The following is a 23105-nucleotide window of genomic DNA, read 5'->3' on the forward strand; positions in this document are numbered from 1 at the left end:
GCCATTTGCTCACCATGCAAGCTTGATTCTGAAATAGGTTGAATAAAAGACATCCTGCGTGACAATGGCTACCCTGATCAGATCATTTCTTGCTGTCTATCGCGCAAACCTATGAATGGGCCTAAGGCCATCTTTTTCGGCCTTGAAAAATGCCCAGTCTACCTCAAATTACCCTGGAATGGTAATGTATCACAAAAATTTGAGCAACAATTAAAGCTAGCTTTTTCATGCTGCTACTATGCAGTAGCAACACGAGTGGTGTTTGCCACTAACAAGATGCTGCCATCAAGCCAAAAAGACATTCTGTCTATCACACAAATGAGAAGTGTGATATATGAATTTCAATGCCAGTATGATGCTAGGTATATAGGCCGTATGTCCCAAAGACTGGCAGATCGTATCAAACAACATGTCCCTTCTGCTGTTCGCAACAGACAAGGTACAGGCTGTACCCAACCAGCCCATGCTTGCAAAACTCAAAACGTAGTGTCCAACATTAGATGTGATTTCACAATTGGACAACATTTGCTAAATAATCCATGGTGTGCTAAGAATTAAATTGGTTGTCAGTGTAAGATTGTCATTTGGACTCACAGTGTGGTGCATTTGCGCGTACTGGAAGCTATATATATTAATACACAGAGTCCTGTTCTTTGCAAACAGAAAGAATGTGTACACACATTGCGTTGTTTCAGCTGAACAAAATAAATGACAGCCATTCGTTGGTTCTTCCTCAGGGCAATGCCTTGACAAATCTGCATCAAACTGTCTGGTTTAAATTTTGAACAAAGCTTGGAAGTTAACTGTCAGTCACCATAAACTGGTGCATTGGCCATGGCAACGCTTCTACCAATCAGAGTTCACTTGCCAACCAATCAGCACTCTCTTCTGCGGTATAAGTTGTTGTTTTTCCTTACAGTGGTTATTCTCACGATGTCCTAATGAGTGCAAGACGAAAAGATTCGAAAACGTGGCTGAGATTTTACCCTAGGCGGACAGGAGCCATCCACTGACTAAAAGGTTGGCACACCCACTTCCATCTGACCTGGAGATCTGATCTGTATTTTGCAGGTTTACGGGCATTAATTAGTCTGAGGCGGGACTTCCACCCAATTAAAGTAGGAAGTCCCGCCTAATAGAGCTGTCGGCCAATCACTGGGCTGGCAGCTGTCTGTCCCAGCAGCGCCACTAGGAACGGTGGTCACTGCTGGGACTGCACCCGGCAGCACGAAGGTGATGTCAGGGAACCCTGGAACGCAGGTATTTTTTTGTTGCGTCGCTGGGGTGATCAGTTGGGTCCTGGAAAGGCAAGGGTGGTCGAATGGAGGGGACGGGGCGGCGTGTTGGGGTGTGGTTGGGGCATCAGGGGAGGCCCTCTATTGGGCGCAGGGTGCCCGATCACGAGGGGTCCCCCAGGTCATCAGAAAGCTGCCTGCTTTTGTCAGGCGGCTTTTCTCAGGTCTAGGATGCCCACTTGTCACATGTACACTCTGCGTGGGGGTGGACGAAGGCCCTTAAATGGCCACTTAAGGGCTTTGATTAGCCTGCGGCAGGCAGGCCGTTATTCGCCACCACCACCCTGCGTAAAGTGGAGGCGGGAGCAGGTCGGGAAGGGCCCCTGGAGCCTTCCGTTCCATTTTATGCCACCCCCATCCCGCTCTTTGTGGGGGGCGTGTAAAATTCAGTCCCATGTCTCTATTTTCAGAGATTTTCTATTCTTATTACCAAAGTGAATAACCTCATACTTTCGCACAGGACACTCCATCTGCCACTTGTTGCCCACTCACTTAGCCTGTCTTTCTTTCTTTGCAGCCTTTGTGTCCTCCTCACAGCTTACATTTCCACCTAGCTTTGTATTGTCAGCAAACTTGGATGCATTACTCTTGACTTCTTCATCTAAGTCATTAATACAGCTTGTAAATAGCTGAGGCCTGAGCACTGATCCTTGCAGCACTCCACTAGTTACAGCCTGCCAACTTGAAAATACCCTGTTTATCCCTAATTTCTGCTTCCTGTCCATTAACCTATCACCATCCATGCTAATATATTACCCCATAATCCATGAGCCCTGGTCTTGTGTATTATCCTTTTCAGTGGCATCTTATCGAATGCCTTTTGGCAATTGAAGTATACGGTATCTAGTAGCTCCTCTTTATGTCTCCTGCTAGTTACATCCTAAAAAACATATGAACATACGAATTAGGAGCAGGAGTAGGCCACTCGGCCCTTCGAGCCTGCTCCGCCATTCAATAAGTTCATGGCTGAACTGATTACTCCACATTTCCACCTACCTCTGATAACCTTCCACCCCCCCTGCTTATCAAGAATCTATCTACCTCTGCCTTAAAAATATTCAAAGACTCTGCTTCCACTGCCTTTTGAGGAAGAGAATTCCAGAGATTCACAACCCTCAGAGTAAGAAATTCTCCTTATCTCTGTCTTAAATGGGTGACCCCTTATTTTTAAACAGTGAGCCCTAGTTCTAGATTCTCCCACAAGGGGAAGCATCCTTTCCACATCCACCGTCAAGACCCCTCAGGATCTTATATGTTTTAATCAAGTCGCCTCTTACTTTTCTAAATTCCAGCGGAAATAAGCCTAGCCTGTCCAATCTTTCCTCATAAGACAGCCCGCCCATTCCAGGAATTAGTCTAGTAAACCTTCTCTGTTCTGCCTCCATCGCATTTGCATCCTTCCATAAATAAGGAGACCAGTATTGTACACAGTACTCCAGATGTGGTCTCACCAATGCCCTGTATAGCTGAAGCAAACCCTCCCTACTTTTGTATTCAATTCCCCTTGCGATAAATGATAACAGTCTATTAGCTTTCCTAATTACGTGCTGAACCTGCATACTAACCTTTTGCGATTCATGCACTAGGACTCCCAGATCCCTCTGCATCTCAGAACTCTGCAATCTCTCACCATTTAAATAATATGCTTCTTCTTTATTCTTCCTACCAAAGTGGACAATTTCATACTTTCCCACATTATACTCCATTTTCCAGGTCTTTGCCCACTCACTTAACCTATCTATATCCCTTTTTAGCCCCCTTATGTCCTCATCACAAGTTACGTTCCTACCTATCTTTGTGGCATCAGCAAATTTAGCAACCAAACCTTCGGTCCCTTCATCTAAGTCATTTATATAAATTGTAAAAAGTTGAGACCCCAGCACAGATCCCTGGGGTACACCACTCATTACACCTTGTCAACCAGAAAATTACCCATTTATGCCTACTCCCTGTTTCCTGTTAGCTAACCAATCTTCTATCCATGCCAATATGTTACCCCCTACACCATGAGATTTCGTTTTCTGCAATAACCTTTGATGTGGCACCTTATCAAATGCCTTCTGGAAATATAAGTACACTACATCCACCGGTTCCCCTTTATCCACAGCACATGTAACTCCCTCAAAGAACTTCAATAAATTGGTTAGACATGATTTCCCTTTCACAAAACCATATTGACTCTGCCTGATTGCCTTGAATTTTTCTAAATGCCCTGCTATAATGTCCTTAATAATAGCTTCTAACATTTTCCCAAAGATAGATGTTCAGCTAACTGGCCTGTAGTTTCCTGCTTTCTGTCTCCCTTTTTGGACATTCGCTATTTTCCAATCTAACAAAACCTTCCACAAATCTAGGGAATTTTGGAAAATTAAAACTAACGCATCAACTATCTCACTAACCACTTCTTTTAACACCCTAGGATGAAGTCCATCAGGACCCAGGGACTTGTCAGCCCGCAGCTCCAACAATTTGATCAGTACCACTTCCCTGGTGATTGTAATTTTCTTGAGTTCCTCCCTCCCTTCCATTTCCTGATTTACAGCTAATACTGGGATGTTACTTGTATCCTCAATAGTGAAGACCGGTGCAAAATATCTGTTCAATTCATCTGCCATCTCCCTATTATCCATTATTAATTCCCCAGGACCAACGCTCACTTTGTTAATTCTTTTCTTTTTAAAATATCTATAGAAACTCTTACTATCTGTCTTTGTATTTCTAGCTAGTTTTCTCTCATACTCTAATTTTACCTTCCTTTTATATTCTGTCCAATCTTCTGACCTGCCTTCCGTCTTTGCGCAATTATAGGCTTTTTCTTTAAGTTTGATACTATCTTTAACTGTTTTAGTTAACCACAATGGCAGGTCCCACCTTTGGAATTTTTCTTTCTTGTTGAAATGTATCTATTCTGTGTATTCTGAAATATTCCCTTAAATGTCTGCCACTGCATCTCTATTGATCTATCCCTTAACTTAATTTGCCAGTTCACTTTAGCTAGCTCTGCTTTCATGCCCTCATAATTGCCCTTATTTAAGTTTAAAATACTAGTCTTGGACCCACTCTTCTCTCCCTCAAACTAATGTAAAATTCAATAATATTATGATCGCTACTACCTAGGGGCGCCTTAACTATAAGATCATTAATTAATCCTATCTCATTGCACATAACCAGGTCTAGTATAGCCTGCTCTCTGGTTGGCTCCAGAATGTATTCCAAGAAATTATCCTGAAAACATTCTATGTACTCCTCATCTAGGCTACCTCTGCCCATCTGATTTTTTCAGTCTATATGTAGATTAAAATCCCCCATAATTATCACTGCATCTTTCTGACAAGTTGCCATTATTTCTTCCTTTATACCCCGTCCTATAGTGTGGTTAATATTACCTGGCCTGTACACCACTCCCACAAGTGACTTCTTGCCTTTATGATTTCTCATCTCTACCCAAACTGCTTCTATATCCTGGTCTCCTGAACTTAGGTCATTCCTCTGTATTGTGCTAATACCATCATTAAATAAGAGAGCTACCCCTCCACCTTTTCCTCGCTTCCTGTCCCTCCTAAAGCCTATATACCCTTCAATATTCAGGTCCCAATCTATGTCATCCTGCAGCCATGTCTCTGTAATGGCTATCAGATCATACTTATTTATTTCTATTTGCGCTCTCAGTTCATCTGTTTTGTTTCGAATACTATGTGCATTCAGATACAGAGCCTTTAGTTTTGTCCTTTTTATTATTTTTGTAACCTCTAGCCTTATCTGTTGATTTACTCTTAGATTTGTACACTCTGTCTCTTCCTGCCGCGGTCTGTTTATCATTTCCCATATTAATACCTTTCTCTCTTGCTTTGTCTCTACTCCTTGATTTACCATATCTTCCCAAATTTGATCCCTTGCCCCCACTATTCAGTTTAAAACTCTCTCTACTTCCCTAGTTATGCGGCTCGCTAGAACAGCAGTACCAGCACGGTTCAGGTGTAGACCGTCCCAAATATACAGCCATCACTTTACCCAGTACTGGTGCCAGTGTCCCACAAACTGAAACCCACTTCTACCACACCAGTCTTTGAGCCATGCATTAATTTCTATAATCTTATTTGCCCTGTGCCAATTTGCCCTGTGCCAATTTGCAATCTCTGGATTATTACCTTTGAGGTTTTGCTTCTAATAAGTTTTTCAACACATAATTTCCTTTTGCAGAACATTAATATGAGTATTTGCAATGAGTTAGCACTATGTGTTGATGTGTAGAAAGTGAGAACAATTAGTACTGATCCAAACATTTAGAAGTCCGTATTTCCTCAGGTGTCTTTCTAATTTACCCGGAGTTTCCTTTTAAAACTGCCAACTGTATAAATAAATGTAATATAAATTATTAACATGTTTTTATAGAGGTAGTGCACGATTAATGGGATAGAGATTAGAAAGAAATACATTTCAATTCCACACATCAATTCTGCATTTATGCATCAACTTACAGGGAAAGCGTGTTTAGTTATAGTGGTCCAAATATGTCTTCTACTGCATGTTTGATTTCAGGTCCACACATAATTTCAAACTCTGATCTCTCCCTCTCTTGACTTTCTAGCACTGCTGTCCAATTGGAAGAGGAAGCAGTAGGACACATGAAAGCAGCGACCAAATCAGTCTCAACCAAAAATCATTAGCTGATGCCCCATAAGATTAGGTAATTTCTGACCCTCCTGGTCATACTATAAAAGCTGACTTGCTGATGGTGGTGAAGAAACTGCCTGCCTACACCCGTGCTAGAGATTACCTTTGTGTACCAAATTTCCATCCTCCAACACCTAAGAGCGTCTTCAATTCCGGTCTCCTGCCAGGAAGAACAATAAATTATTATTTTCAAGCCCTTTAATAAATAACTTAACTTGAACTTCAACCTTGGAAGCAAAGATAATCTGCACTGAGCTAAGAGGGAAGTTGCAGAGGTATTTGGGAAATAGCCCTCTGAAAGGGAATCATTCAGCTTTGGTTTCCCTTTGTAGAAACATTTTATTAAAAGCCATTATTTTAGTCTGGTGATCGTTTTGAGTCTATCATTTCAAGTAAAGTATTAGGCCCAGATTTTGCATTGTTAATAGTGGTGAAGCTGACAGCGCTTGCAATTATCATGGAATAAATCAGACAGCAACATCTGGATTTCTACATTTAACTATGCATGTGTGGTCTCTGGAAGTTACTGTCTGAGTTACCCTGCTCTATACTGGTGCCTTGCCGATAGACTTGGCATTAAAATCCATGCAAGCACATGGATTTGCTGTACTTGCCCACTAAGCATGGCAACATGGCAGAAAAGCTTCAGACTGGTGCATCCAGGTGTAAATGAATATTTCATAGTGTGAGTAGTCATAATTACTGCCAAACAACCTCTTTGGGCCCGAAAATTTAATTTTACAAATATGGAGTCTCATTCCTTCAGAATTTAATTAGTGTGGGAGATTTTAAAACAAGAATTTGTAACTTTGTCTTTCTGTGTCTCAAAAAGAAATATACTATAATTTCAAATGGTGGAAACAGATGGAAATAGTTTTTTTTAAAAAGCCAAATAAAATACAACCAAACAACAAGATCTTGCATTTATATATAGTGCCTCTAAACATAGAGAGAAATCCCAAGACATTTCATTGAGGAACAATGGAATGGAACGTAAGCATTTGTGGAAGGATTAGGAAAGGTGACTAAAAGCTGAGTCAAAAATTGGCTTATGAAGAGGCTCTGAAACGTTGAGAGGTTTAGGGCAGGAGTTCCATTGAGTAAAGTCAAGGTGGCTGTAAGTTCTGCCATGAATAATAAAGGTGACGTTAGCGGGAAGTGCACAGGAGGTCAGAATCAAAGGACCAGACGGACGCAAGGCTACAAGAGCTTGGTGAGTTTTCTAATCTAGTAGATTTTATTCCTTGATATCTTTTAAAGTAAAATAGAATTTACTTTTATATAGTTATCATTCATAACCTTAAGATGTCCCAAGATGCTTTCCAGACAATGAACTACTTTTGAAGTATACCCATTGGTGTAATGGAAGGAAGCATGGAAGCACAGTAAGCTCCCACAGACAGCAGTGAGACAACTGTTCTGTTTTAGTAATGTTGTGTTAAGAGTTTCTTTGTGTTATCTTAAGCAACACAATGAGGTATGTGGATTCCAGTTCCTTGAAGATCTCTGGAGGGTTTAACAGTTAAACTAGAATATACAATACAGAGCAAGCTATATACAGAACCTTTATCCAGGGTGTTACAGTGTAGAGTAACTATGGCTTCTAGTTACATGACTACATTGTGGTACTTGGCTCATTAGCATACTGAGTTCTTAAAGGGACATCTCACTTAAAGCTATCATACAACAGGTGGAGGGATAAATGTTGGTGCAGACAGAAGAAGAACTTCCTTGCTGCTCTTCGAATTGTGTCATGAGACTTTATATGAACTCTTGAAGTGTTTTTACTCCAATATTGTTTTGCGTAACATTAAGGCCATATAATTATGAATTCAGCGCAGTAACTGAAGGTAATGACTTAGGCCCATTTTAGAAAGTGATACATGAGCACAATATCACCTTCCCTGCAAATTTGCTGAATATTCTAATTCAGTCTATATGACTACCTTGATCCTGCAGTGAAGTGCTGCCAAGAGACAATTTTTTTTAAACAGAATAATGACCAAGTGAATATGTGTGTTAAATTCTCATCTTCCTGGCATCAGAAAAATCACACAATGTTTCCATTTTTCTTGATCTCAGTGTATTCTGTTCTATTTAGATCCTTGTGTCTTCCAACTAGTTCCTGGTACATGATGTATGTTTAAACAATCTTTTTTAATGATTTACTTAACACCTCCAGGCGCGTATCCATTGTCTCTCGAGATAAGGAAGCCCAAAAGAAAAGAACTTAACAAGATTGAGATTTTGTGTTATGTGCTACTTGTATGTTTTTGCTAAATTGGCATGATGGCCTTAGTTCTGTTTCATTATTTTCTCACAAGATATTCAAATACACATCAAAAATATTCACAAGGATGATCTTATCATTTATTGCGATGGGAATTGACTTAAAGACTGGCTCGAGTCTGCAAATTAAACCCAACCCGAGCCTGACAGAACCACGCCCGACCCGGCCCGAGTCCTTCCATTTTTTCCTGCGCGCGACCCGACCTGACCATCAGTTTTTCACTTTGCTGATCTGCACAAGCTTAAAAATAACTAACAGAACAACATTTCATGCCCAAAATGTAAATTAACAGCGGAGCCACTTACATGAAGTTGTGATGGAGTGTGTCCGACCCGGCCCAACCTGACCCGAGCCCGAATGCCGGACCCGGAAGTGCAACCCGACCCAACCCGAACCCGACACATGTTGACAGGTTTGGGTTGGGTGTCCGGCCTTTAAATTAACTACAAAAGTAGGGAGGTATGCTACAGTTATACAGGGCATTGGCGAGACCACATCTGGAGTACTGCGTACAGTATTGGTCTCCTTATTTAAGGAAAGGTGTAAATGCATGGAAGAAGTTCAGAGAAGGTTTACTAGACTAATAACTGGAATGGGTGGGTTGTCTTATGAGGAAAGGTTGGACAGGCTAGGATTGTATCCGCTGAAGTTTAGAAGAGTGAGAGGCGACTTGATTGAAACATAAGATTCTGAGGGGTCTTGACAGGGTGGATGTGGAAAGGATGTTTCCTCTTATGGGAGAATCTAGAACTAGGGGTCACTGTTTTAAAAATAAGGGGTTGCCCATTTAAGACAGAGATGAGGAGAATTTTTTTCTCTGAGGGTCGTGGGTCTTTGGAACTCTCTTCCTCAAAAGGTGGCTGAAGCAGAGCCTTTGAATATTTTTAAGGGAGAGGTTTTTTAAAAATTTGTTTGTGGGATGTGGGCATCACTGGCTAGGCAAGCATTTATTGCCCATCCCTAATTATCCTTAAACTAAGTGGCTTGCTAGGCCATTTCATAGGGCATTTAAGAGTCAACCCCATCGCTGTGGGCCTGGAGTCACATGTAGGTCTGGTAAGGATGGCAGATTTTCTTCCCTAAAGGGCATCAGTGAACCAGATAGGTTTTGTTTTTACAACAATTGACAATGGTTTCATGGTCGCCATTAGACTAGCTTTTAATTCCAGATTTATTAATTGAATTCAAATTTCACCATCTGTAGTGGTGGGATTTGAACCCATGACACCAGAGCATTAGCCTGGGCACTGGATTTCTAGTCCAATGATATTACCACTATGCCACATCCTCCCCCAGATTGATACATTCTTAATAAGCAAGGGGGTGAAAGGTTATTAGGGGTAGGCGGGAATTTGGAGTTGAGGTTACAATCAGATCAGCCATGATCTTGTTGAATGGTAGAGCTGGCTCAAGGGGCCGAGTGGCCTACTCCTGATCCTAATTTGTATGTTCATATGTTGCCAGAACTGAGAGGATATATTTATTAGGAAAGGCGGAGTAGGCTGGGGCTCTTTTCTCTAGAAAAGAGAAGGCTGTGGGGTGGCCTAATAAAGCTCTTCAAAATTATGAATGGATTTGATAGAGTAGACGTGAGAAGACGTTTCCATTTGTTGGCGAGACCAAAACTTGGGGCCAAAGACATAAAAGATACTCACCAATAAATTCAGTAGAGACTTCGGATAAACTTTTAACCAGCGAGTGATTAGAATTTGGAACTTGCTATTACAAAAAGTAATTGATGCATATATCATAGATGCATTTAAGGGGAAACTAGATAAGCTCATGAGGGAGAAAAGAAGAGACAGATATGCTGATAGCATTAGATGAATTGGGGTGGGAGGAGGCGCATGTGGACATAGAGGCCAGCATAGACCAATTGTGCTGATTGGCTTGTTTCTGTGTTGTAGATTCTGTGTAATTTTATGTAATTATTTAATTATCTAATACTTTGCTGGAGTGAAATGTCCCAAGGCAATATGCAGAGGTGTAAACAGATGCTGAGCATGAGTAGGAATGTTATGGAAAGCAATCAAAAGAGGTAGATTTTCAGAAAGTTTTGAGTGTGAGAGAGAAATAGAAAGGGTGGTTAAATTTAGAGAGAGGGAATTCCAGAGTATGGGAGAAGATGGCTCAAGACTGCCAGTGGAGCAGAGGGAGGGTGAGGTACTGATAGGGTTGGAAACCCCCTTGGATTTCCCAGGAATATCCTGGAATGTGGCATGGATCATCTTGCGTTAAATTCCTTGCAGTGGCAGCACTTGCACACTCTGTGGCACCAACCTCTCCCTCTGCCGCCGCACGGAGAGATGGGATTGGTTGGTGTGAAGGGGGTGGAGGTCAAGTCGGGGGTGTGGGGAGCCTGCGAAATGGTGGTTCATGAGAGAAGGAATGGAGGGGTGGTCAGATAATGGTGGGGTCAGGGAAGAGAGGCATGGGGGAAATCAAGGGACAATTGTAGACTGGGGTTGAGACAACTGCAACTGCTGAATGAAGTGGGTCTGGTTCTGGGGACCAACATTGCCTGCGCGGCTGGGAGCAGTACCAATAAAGTGGTGGGTAGACCACTGTCATGAGGGGAACAGCTGGCAAATGAGTAAGTGAAACCTACAGACTGGATAAACATCGAAATATTGTTTCCACTGCTGGATAAATGGGGACCAAAGTGATAGAGACTGAGGATTCCAACTTAAAGAACCAAGGGAAATACAAGGCTCTTGAACTGATGACTATTAGACCATGGGATGCTCCACCAGAAGTGGCTATTGTGGTAGAGACTAGAAGATCATGAAAGGGAATGGGATAAGTATTTGAAAAGGAAGAATTTAAAGGGATCGTGGGGGAAATAGGGTTACAGGAAAGAGCAGCATTACCAGCACAGACATTAGGGGCCGATTGGCCTCCTTCTGTGCGTAAATTCTTTTGTTTCCTGACAACTCTCTTTTATTGAGTCTGAGCCCAGGGAGTGCTTTAGAAATGTTGGTGCTGATCTGAGTTTAGGACCATGTGTCTTGTGAGAAGGGCCCAAACAGTGCCCCACTGCCCATGTATGCTACAGTAAGAACGATAACAGTGTCAGGTGTGGCTCAACCCTCGCCTCTGAATTAGGAAATTGTGGGTTCAAGACCAGCTCCAGAGACATGACCACAGAATTCACATACTTCAATGCAGTACTGAGGGAGTGCTGCACTGTTGGATGATACATTAAAGCGAGGCCCCAGATGTCTTAGGTAGACACAAAAGATCCCATGGCACTATTTGAAAAAGAGTAAGGTATTCTCCCGGTCTGGCTAACATTTGTCTATCAACCAATACCTGAAAAAACAGATTATCTCGTCATTTATTTATTTGCTTGTTTGTGTAGCTTGCTATGTGTAATTTGGCTGTTGCATTTCCTCCATTACAACAGTGACTACACTGCCAAATTTGTAAAGCGCTTTGGGACATTCAAGGGTCAAGAAAGAAGATGTATAAATGCACGTCCTTCTTTTCTAACAACATTGAAGGAACTTAACAGCAGTGCAAGGAATTTTAGCGTGCACTCATTTTATGTTACTTGAAGAAATATTGACAAGAATGACCTTATGGCTAAAGTGGATTCCAGTAAGGAATATTTAATTACCCTTTAGCTAAAGGAGGTGCCTGGGATGATTCATGTTCTGTGCTCCGTTATCTGGGCAACCTGTGGGCCCTGGCGACAATGTCCACCCCTTGCCCTCAACAACCCACCCATCCTCACCCCTCAGCTGGGCCTGCCTGACTGGCCCCAGCAAACCCGTGCCCCCCACTTACCTCCTCTCCAAGGCTCCATGCTGCTCCTGGTCTGGTGATTGCTGTAGTTCCAGCAGTGGCCACCACGCCCAGTGGCATTGCTGGGACTGTTGAGCTGCCAGCTGTCTGATTGGAGGCAGGATTCCCATCCATAAAGGAACTGGGACCCTGACGCCAGGCAGTGAATTGCTCAAGTGCTGTAAAGTGCAGATGGGGGTTCCCCAAATGGTCGCGATGGGTTCCCTTTCCCTTTTTGGCTTGGCATCGGGACCTCTGCCTGCTGCTTAAAATTCAGCCTGACATGTGGGAAAAGCATCTCATTCAGCCGTGATACCATTCAACAATCAAGTAGCAAGCCATTGCGTAGAGTCATGTTTAGGTGGCATAATGGAGGTCTCTGGACTGTGCTGAACCATGTGTATTTAAGCGAGGTAGGGGGGTGGGGCGGGAAATGTCATTGGAACCATAGATGGAGAAAACATTCATCTGACAAATGAACTATCATGAAATAAATGTCTACTCACTGTTTTTTGAGACCATTGAATGTTTTGTAAAGAGCTTCGTCATTCCGTTCCATGGTAGCAATCTTGTGGTTATTATCAATGCTAGCAAATGCATAGATTAGATGGGTGCACAGGCAAGGGGGGATGTTTTCAGGCATAAACTTGCCTATTCCTGGTCTGTGCTGGGCCCAGTTTACATAGTAACAAACCAGTTTGAAAGTAGTGCCTAAAAACAGAAAAAAGGATTGTAATAAAACTTTCACCCTTGTTCAAAATTATTAATTTGGTTTCAGTTTCTGTTTGGAAAGTGATTGTTTCATGAGTTTGCAACTTAAGTGGAATCTTCTTGCAAAACAGGACACTAAGATACAGTAATGCTGGAAATACTCAGCATGTCGGGCAGCATCTGTGGAGAGAGAAGTAGAGTTACGTTTCAGATCAGTGACCCCTCATCAGAACTGACAAATATTAGAAATGTAAAATGTTTTAAGCAAGTAAAGCTGGGGTGGGGCAAGTGAGAACAAAAGAGAAGGTGTTGATAGGACAGAGTCACAAAGAATAACTGACCAGCAGGTCATGGAACAAAGGCAAATGGTATGTTAATGGTGTGCTGAAAGACAAAGCGTTAGTACAGAGAGGGTGTGAATTGACTGTAAAGCACAAACATTAAAAAAAACAAAACAGTGGGTAGACACAGTAGAAACAAACTAAACAAACTAAAATAAAATAACCAAATAAAAATGGAAAAAGAAAAAAAGAAAAAATAACTAAACATAAAAAGGGGGGCCCGTCATGCTCTGAAATTATTGAACCCATTGTTCACTCCGGCAGGCTGTAGTGTGCCTAATCGGTAGATCAGATGCTGTTCCTCGAGCTTGCATTGATGTTCGCTGGAACACTGCAGCAATCCCAGGACAGAGATGTGAGCTTGAGAGCAGGGGGGAGTGTTGAAATGGCCAGCAACCGAAAGCTCAGGGTCCTGCTTGCGGAGGTGTTCCGCAACACAGTCACCCAATCTGCGTTTGGTTGCCCCAATGTAGAGGAGACCACATTGTGAGCAGCGAATACAGTATACTACATTGAAAGAAGTACAAGTTGCTGCTTCACCTGAAAGCAGTGTTTGGGGCCTGGGATAGTGAAGAGAGAGGAGGTAAATTGGCAGGTATTACACCTCCTATGATTGCAGGGGATGGTGCCGTAGGAAGGGGACGAGGTGGTGGGGGTAGTGGAGGAGTGGACGAGGGTGTCACAGAGGGAATGATCCCTTCGGAATGCTGACAGGGGAAGGGAGGAGAAGATGTGTTTGGTAGTGGCATCACGCTGTATGTAGCGGAAGTGGCGGAGGATGATCCTTTGGATGTGGATGCTGGTGGGGTGGAAAGTGAGGACAAGGGAAACCCTGTCGCGGTTCTGGGAGGGAGGGGAAGGGGTGAGGGCAGAGGTGCGGGAAATGGACCGGACACAATTGAGGGTACTGTCAACCACAGTGGGGGGGAATCCTCGGTTCAGGAAAAAGGAAGACGTATCGGAAGCACTGTCGTGGAAGGTAGCCTCATCAGAGCAGCTTCATCAGAGGCGGAGAAACTGGGAGAATAGAATGGAGTCATCACAGGAGGCAGAGTGTGAAGAAGTGCAGTCGAGGTAGCTGTGAGAGTCGGTGGGCTTATAATGAATATTAGTAGACAGCCTATCCCCAGACATGGAGACATAGAAGTCAAAGAAGAGAAGGGAAGTGTTGGAGATAGACCATGTGAAGGTGAGAGAAGGGTGGAAATTAGAAGCGAAGTTGATAAAGTTTTCCAGTTCCGGGCGGGAGCAGGAAATGGCATCAGTACAGTCATCGATGTACCGGAAATAGAGTTGGGGGAGGGGGCCTGAGTAGGACTGGAACAAGGAATGTTCGACATATGCCACAAAAAGACAGACATAACTAGGACCCATGCAGTTACCTATATAAACACCTTTTACTTGAAGAAAGCGAGAACGTCAGCCAGGCAGAGGTGGGTGATGATGGATGGGGACTGGTTGGGCCTCTGTTCAAGAAGAAGTGGAGAGTCCTAAAATAGTCCTGGTGGGGGATGGAGGTGTAGGGAGATTGGATGTCCATAGTGAAGAGGAGACGGTTAGGGCCAGGAAACTAGAAATTGTCAAAATGACATAGGGCGAAAGAAGAGTCACGGATGTAGGTGGGAAGAGACTGGACCAGGGGAGAAAAGATAGAGTCCAGATAGGAAGAAATAAGTTCAGTGGGGCAGGAACAGACTGAAACAATATGTCTGCCGGGACAGTCCTGTTTGTGGATTTTGGGAAGGAGGTAGAAGCGGGCTTTCCGGGGTTGCGGGACTATGAGGTTGGAAGCTGTAGAGGGAAGATCTCCAGAGGAGATGAGATCAGTGACAGTCCTGGGGACAGTAGCTTGATGTTCGGTGGTGGGGTAATGATCCAGGGGGAAGTAGGAAGAAGTGTCTGAGAGTTGGTGCTGAACCTCTGCAAGGTAGAGGTTGGTACGCCAGACAACAACAGCACCACCCCTATCTGCAAGTTTTATCACAATGTTGGGGTTAGATCTGAGAGAACGGAGTGCGGCAAGTTCGAGTGAGTGAGGGGGACAGAGAAATTGAGATGGCCGATGTCTTGCCGACAGTTTTCAATGAAAAGATCAAGATCGGATAAGAGGCCAGAGGGTAGAGGGGGAATACTGGAGGCGGGTGAATGGGTCTGCTGGTCGGGGGGAGGACTCCTGTTCAAAGAAGTGAGCCCGGAGGTGAAGGCGATGGAAGAAGAGCTCAACAGCCTGCCGAGTGTGAAATTAATTGAGGTGGGAGCGTAAGGGGATAAAACGGAGTCCTTTGCTGAGTACAGAATGTTCAGTGTCAGAGAGGGGAAGGTCAGAGGGTATAGTGAAAACACGGCAAGGGGTCAGATCAGAAGGGGTGGGATCAGAGTGGCATTAGTCCCCATCAGCTGCTGGAGCTTGCGTTCCTTAACATCTGAAAGGAAGAAAAAAAGTTTTTGGTTAATGCTTTGGGTAAGACGAAGGATGAAATGAAACTGCGGAGTAGAACAGTTTTGAGATAATGTGAGGCGGTGCTTCTGGACAGAGAGGTCCAGTGTGTACATGTGGCGGCACGTGGCACTGAGTGTGAATCTCAGGATGCAGCGAGAACAGCAGTCCGAGGAACGTTGTATTTCTCGGAGATACCTGTAATCCTGGGTGGATTCAAAACACGAAGGATGAAACTTCAGTTGGAATCCATATGGAATAAGTCGGAGCCAGAGACGATCACTGAGGAAGGGGATGTGGCTGTGAAAATGAGTTTTGGTAGAAGCTTTAACAACACCAGGAAGGAAATAGAAAGCAATGAAGGTGAACAAGGTAAAAGAGACAAACAAAAATCCTGTCGGAGAGAAGAGCTGAACTTCTTCAAGGTAGGCATTGCTGGAAGAGAAGTGGCAGTGAATTAATGTGGTCTCCTCTACATTGTTACAGTCTGTTAGCCTGACCCTGAGCTTCCGGTTGTGGCCATTTCAACAACCACCCCCCCCGCACCCCCCCACTGCTCTCAGCGAACATCAACGCAAGCTTGAGGAACAACACCTCATCTACCGATTAGGCACACTACAGCCTGCCGGAGTGAACAATGAGTTCAATAATTTCAGAGCATGACGGGGCCCCCATTTTTATGTTTAGTTATTTTTTCTTTTTTTCTTTTTCCATTTTTACTTGGTTATTTTATTTTAGTTTGTTTAGTTTGTTTCTAATGTGTCTACCCACTGTTTTTTTTAATGTTTGTGCTTGGAGTGCTTTACAGTCAATTCACACCCTCTCTGTACTAATGCTTTTGTAACTAACATACCATTTGCCTTTGTTCCATGACCTTCTGGTCAGTTATTCTCTGTGACCCTGTCCTATCAACCCCTTCCCCTTTGTTATCTTTTACCTCACCCCGGCTTTACTTGCTTGAAACCTTTTACATTTCTAATATTTGTCAGTTCTGAAGAAGTGTCACTGACCTGAAACATTACCTCTGTTTCTCTCTCAACAGATGCTGCCCGACATGCTGAGTATTTCCACCATTTCTTGTTTTTATTTCAGATTTCCAGCATCTGCAGTATTTTGTTTTTATTATTATGCTAAGATACAGTAATGCTCTTGCATTTGGCAGTAATAATGTGACTTACCCACTTGCAGTTGGGACAACAGGATGAATCCCACTAGAAGAACATAGGAAAACAAGCATGAAGTTATTTTAGAAAAAAATAAAGAATTGCATTTATATAGGATTTTTCACAACCGCTGGGCGTCTCAAAATGCTTTACAGCCAATGAAGAGGTGATCTGTTTTCTAATGCAGAAGGCAATGAACAAGCAATGCTGTTTTGCCAGCAACACCCACATCCTGAGAATGAATGTTTCAAATAGGATTTACAATAAGGTACAAATTTAAACATTACTTTAATTAAGCTAAAAATTCAGTAAAGCAAATGCAAGAAACAATTTTATCGGACAAAACCTCTAAAGCAGAAATGCATTGTTAATCTATCTTTTATTCAGTGGGGATTCCACTATTTAATTGCCTCCACCACCATCTCCCTGATTTTTTAAAAATATATTGGGCCACTCTTTCTTTCAAAAGAATGTGCCTTAGATCATTGGGCAGTGCATAAAAACATATTCTTTCAGAACTAGTCAGTTCCTGAATTCAGCCGGTGAAAAGCAAATAGTTGAACCTGTGCTTCTAAGTATTTGCCTGGATATTATGTGAATAAAAGTGATGCTATTGATAGATTAACAATGCATAACTGGCTTTCTGCTTTAGTGGTTTTGTCCGACAAAATTGTTTCTTGCACTTGCTTTACTGAATTTTTAGATTAATTAATGTTTATATTTGTACCTTATTGTAAATTCTATTTGAAACATTCTCAGGATGTGGGTGTTGCTGGCAAAACAGCATTGCTTGCTCATCCTAAGTGACCCTGGAAAGTTGGTGGTGACCCCTCTTCAACCGCTGTGTGGTGCAGCGATTTGGTACGACTGAGTGACTTGCTAGGCCACTTCAGAAGGCAGTTAATTCTGTTGGTGCGGAACTGGAGTTACAAATATGCCAGACTGGGTAAGGACAGCAGATTTCCTCCCCTCATGGAAATTAGTGAACTAGTTGGGTTTTTATGACAATCTGATAGCGTCACGGTCACTTTTAAAAAAAAAAACTAATAATAACTTTTATTTCCCGCGTTCTCTTAACTGAACTCAAATTCACAAACTGTCATTTGAACACATGTTCTGGATTATTAGTCAACAACTCTGGATTTCTAGTGCAGTAACATGACCACTACACTACCAGATTTAGAAGTAGATTTGTTTGATCTGACAAGCTCATATCCAAACCATTTTCCCATCCCCGAAAAAATCCTGCCAATGCCACTGGTAGATTGCAATGTATTTTGAGGTTATAAAAAAATTTGTTGCACAGCTATGATATTTGATGATTAATGGGATTGACCAGAAAAAAGCCATCTAATGAATTGGCAATAAATCTATGCAGCTAATTTCTATGTGTTTGGTAAAGAGGGCAGTCACCCTCTAATGAATAGGAGGCACTGTTTGCTCCCCGTCCATTGTCTTTCCATTTTATATGCCTCGACTACCAGGAAGCTTGTGCTCGGTGTCTATTCCCAGACAACCAACAATTTGCTGCTGTTTGGCCAGTCATTAAGAAATGTAATCTTCTATCCAATCATTCCCATTAATTTGGGAACGGGGGAACAGAGGGAGGGGGTGGGGGGAGGGGGAGGAAGAGTGAGTGGGGGGGGGGAAGAGTGAGTGGGGAGAGGGGAAGGGCAGTGAGGATTACAGCTGAGAGATTGTTTATGCATCCTCTCAATTCATGGTCTTACACATTGATTCTGGGGATAATTGACATTTAAAAATATGCTCTGTAAACTCTTCCATACAAGTTATACCTTTATGCAAATAGGACTTCCTACCAAAAGACAATTAAACATTAGGATGCAACTTATATGTAGATATAATGTATGCATCATGTTTCATAATATATAGGATTCACAGTTTTACTTTTTAAAACAAGTTATTTAAAATAACTATTTTTACACAATAAGGTAAATATGTCCAACACAAGTGAGCCAAACTCAACATTTTAGTATTTACTATTCGTGGTTTACAACAAACCTTTCTTGAAACGTCACTGCAATAACCCTTTCCTAAATAGTTGAAAGATTAAGAATACAGTTTCAATAATTTTTCTTGATATTTTCTTTAAGTCATACTTACCAATTAAAACAAACACTCTCCCCATTTTTGGACTCGGTTACTGTCTCTCCAGCTTTATACTTGCTGTAGTCAATGATACTGAGGTATTGGAGGAACCATGCAATCTCTTCACAGTTCCTACAGAAGATAATTATTAACTAAGAAGTTAAGGTGGTGAGACAAATAGATAAACTTTTGTGATAAAGGGTGGTAAACATTTGGAATGATCTACCATGTAGATTAGTGGAGTTAATGATATTAGGGGAGTACAATGTGCTGGTGGGTGCCAGTTGGGTGAATTAGAATACTAGAAGGATGAGCTCATTTAAGCTGAAAAGGCTTTTCTTCTCCTAAACATTTCTTATGCTGTTACTCTCAATTACTATTCCTCCATAATGGACATCTCACATTATTTCCTCACATTTCTGAATGTAAACTCGTTGCATTTCATTTATCCAATGTGTTTATCTGAAGGAAATTCTGGTGTGCTCCATTTATACCTCATCCAAAATTCTTCTCTTTACATTTCCTGCCATATTTCTCCATTGGGTAACACTAATGGAAAGTCTGTGGGTTACAGTGATTGAGCTTGTTAAAAGGCCAAATTCATGCCAAATTTCCTTGCACTTCTTGTGGACCGTATAAAGGTAATACCAATTCAGATTGATGTTAGAGCGGTAGACTATGCAGAAGCTGAGCTGAATATAGGGGTCAGTAAGGAAGCTGAGACAGTGCATAGAGTGGCATAAAGATTGTAATTACCTTTTGAGATATTCCTTCCAGTTTTCAAGTGTTGTGTGTTTTCTCTCTAGGAAAGAATTCACAACAGGAATGTCTTTAAATTATACCGTTGTAACCTTAACACTTAAACTTGATGACAGTCAACCAACATGCATTACAACATTGCATGTGCAATACAGATATGCAATACAGCACCTAATGCAGTACAAGAGTAGTATTTTGTTGTCTGAAGTGCTAACATATCTTCATATATTTATTCCAAAATACATGCACTATTTACTGTTTATTTTACTCATGATCATGTGTAAACGTAGGATGCCTTGTGTTTATTCCTTTAGCCCCGGACTGTCAATATTAGCATGAAATTTGTAATTAAGGAAAGGTGGATTGTGTTCGAGAAACTTTCAAGTCTGTTTGTGAAGAAGATACTGAGACTAGGATGCTTTGGTGGAGACTGTTTATTGCTTGCCACAGAGCTTACTTCTCCATCCCTAACAACACGCAGCCAGTGTTGGCAGGCTCTTCTTTATAGATACATTTGAGTACAATTAACTAATCAATACTCAACACCTGTTCACCTTCAACTACTAGGTATTTAACATCTATTAACAGAACTTATTAGACACTAACAGATTGTTCCTGTTGCTGAAATTCAGGGGTGGAGAAAATGCATGAATTCTAATTTAGCTTGCTCCTTACAGGGTTCACACTGTGTACTATTTTCTGACCAGCACCAAGATACTTGACTATTCCAATAATCTTCTGGCCAGACTCCAACCTTGCATCTTCCATAAACTTGAGATCATCCAAAACTCTTCTGTCAGTATCCTAACATGCACTAAGTTCCATTCACCCATCACCCCTGAACTCACTGACCTCTCTTGGTTCCTGGATCCTAAATTGCTTGAACTTGAAATTCTCATCCTCATATTCAGGTCCCTCCATGGCCTTGCCTCTGCCCCTTACAACATTGGTTGTAACCACCTCCATCCCTCCAATCCTCTCAGAATGCTGCATTCCTCCAACTCGGGTCTCTTGTCCATCCCCCACTTCCTTCACCCTACCATTGGTGACCATGCCTTTATGCGTCCAGGGCCTTAAACTCTGGAATTCCTTCCCTAAACTGGTCTGCCTCTCCACCTCGCTTACCTTTAAGTGGCTGCTGCCTTGTCAGAGATTCCCACCAACCTTCTTTATGAGGATTTGCAGCAGTGTGTGGGATCGACAACAGTATCTTGCCATGTGTAAGTGCCAACCTCTAAAGATCCAGCAGGACTGGCTGTGCAGAGTACACACAGGCACCAAGCCCACTGTGCAGGATATATTCTGAAGGAATGGTGACCTCAGAAGCTCAGCCTTGTCATGTTGTACAGTATTAAATTGGATATTTTGTGGGTTATTGCAATAATTTGAGTCATTGATTGGGGGCATTAACTTCTGATAATATTGGCCAGTAAATCACCATTGGCACTAAGCACATGATGGATTTGATCATAGCCAGTAGACTGGTTATAGCAGTAACTTACCTGAGTTGTTCAGTGTTTCTTGGATTGTAGAACTTGATGTTGGCCATTGTATTATTTTAACCTTTGATTTCAGTTCTTTCTGCTACAATCTGTTTAAAATTATTCATGACTTTGGGAATTCCCTGTTATTTAAATTAGAAAGGCTTTAAATCTAGGGGGTCTTCCCCACAGCTGTGACTGTGAGGGGAATTGAATGTTCCTGTTCCCTCTTCCCATGAGTGTCATTCCTTCCTATCCGTGTCCCCTTCAGTCTTTTCTCTGTCCCTTGCCTTTTCCCTTGCCCTCTTGCTCACATCATGCAAAATGCCTTATTCCTGTCTGTCCCTCATTCATTTGCATCCCCTGCTAATCACATCCCACATTCACCGATAGAAATTATGGGATAGATTGTAACTCCACCAAGCCTGGCAGAAACCAGTCGAGGATCAGTAAACATGGAGTGAATATCTTGTCCAATCCTTTCCCACCTTGATCTGGGCACCCACTTCCTCTCACGCTGGCGAGGTCCTCCTTAAATATGCAGATCAGTCCTCGATTCAGCCATTTGGGCCTGATCTGCCATTTTAATCTGAGGCCTTAATGGAAGCAGTGATGGCTTTTCTGCAAAACCTGCCAGGAACAGCAGCCAGGGCCAAAATAGGCCAAGAAAACTAAGTTTTAAATTTTGTTTTAGTTTCCTTGCAAGCCAAGGGGAGCAGGAGTGCACTGTTGAGACTCACAAGGACATCTTGGGTCTCCCCAGCCTTGTGCTTTCCATGCACCCTTAAAAAAGGATTCCCCCTTATGCTGGGGAATGTGGCCCTGCATCCCCAGATTTTACTGGGTTGACAGGCATCCAGTTAGGGCTGACTTCCCAGCAGTTTTAGTTGGAATGTCGGCAAGTGTTGTGCTAATAAGGATAATGAATATTAAATTCAGCCAAGCCTGCCTCTTGCCACTCATCCTGCTTGCTTTGCTGTGTTTCCACCCATGAGTTAAAATCGAGCCCTATGTCTTGCAGCCAGTATCCCCTCCTTACCTAGCAGTCGCATATCTGGAACACTGCCCTGATCCCTCCCCCCAAGCCCACCACTGCGTACTGGTCATTTCCCGTCTACCACCTTCTTCCTGAGCACACATAGAAATCATAGAAAATTTACAACATGGGAAGGATGTCATTTATCATGTCTGTGCCATTTGACCAAAAGCTACCCAGTGTAATTCCACCTTCCTGCTCTAGGTTAGCAGCCCTGCTGGTCACAGCTTTTCAAGTAAACATCTGAGTACTTTTTAAAATGTGACGAGAGTTTCTCCCTCTACTACCCTTTCAGACAGAGAGTTCCAGGTCCCTTTGGGTGTTAAAATGTTTGCTCATCTCCCTTCTAATCCTTCTCCAAATTACTTTAAATCAATGCCCCCTGGATTTTGATTCTTCTGCTAAAGTAAATAGGTAAATATTTACTCTATTTAGGTCCCTCATATTCTTATACACCTCAATTAAGTCACCCCTTAACCTCCTGTGTTCCAAGGAAAACAACCTCAGCCTATCCAATCTTTCCTCACAGCTAAAATTTTCCAGTCCTGGCAGCATCCTCATAAATTTCGTCTGCACCCTCTCCAGTGTAATCACATCTTTCCTGTAATGTGGTGACCAGAACTGTACACAGTACTCAAGCTGTGGTCTAATGCGTGTTATATACAGTTCCAGTATAACCTCCCTGCTCTTATATTCTATGCCTCAGCTAATAAAGGAAAGCATGTCATATGCCTTCTTAAGCACTTTATCGATCTGCCCTGTTACCTTTGAGCATCTGTGGACACACATTCCCATGTCCCTCCACACTACTTAGTATCCTCCCAGTTATTCTGTATTTCCTTGCCTTGTTGCATCTCCCAAAATGCATTACCTCACACTTCTCTGGATTGAATTCCATTTTCCACTTTTCTGCCCAACTGACCAGACCATCTATATGTTCCTGTAGTCTAAAGCTTTCCTCCTCACCGTCAACCACCCTGCCAATTTTTGTATCACCTGCAAACTTCTTTATCATGCACCCAC

At 42.5% G+C, this 23105-nt stretch overlaps 1 protein-coding gene across 1 annotated transcript in view; it reads right to left on the reverse strand.

The window, feature by feature from the left end:
* Positions 1-18901, reverse strand: part of LOC137383911 (acidic mammalian chitinase-like) — a 50461-nt gene extending 31560 nt beyond the window's left edge. The window contains exons 1-4 of the mRNA XM_068057295.1: positions 18822-18901; positions 16713-16745; positions 12552-12756; positions 6073-6129 (exon numbers count right to left, since the gene is read on the reverse strand). Of these exons, the coding sequence (XP_067913396.1) occupies positions 6073-6129; positions 12552-12756; positions 16713-16745; positions 18822-18846 (320 nt within the window). The 5' untranslated portion in view covers positions 18847-18901. The remainder of the gene's footprint in view (positions 1-6072; positions 6130-12551; positions 12757-16712; positions 16746-18821) is intronic.
* Positions 18902-23105: the final 4204 nt, after the last annotated feature.

Source organism: Heterodontus francisci, chromosome 25 (assembly GCF_036365525.1).
Source record: "Heterodontus francisci isolate sHetFra1 chromosome 25, sHetFra1.hap1, whole genome shotgun sequence".
NCBI classification, from domain to species: Eukaryota; Metazoa; Chordata; class Chondrichthyes; order Heterodontiformes; family Heterodontidae; genus Heterodontus; species Heterodontus francisci.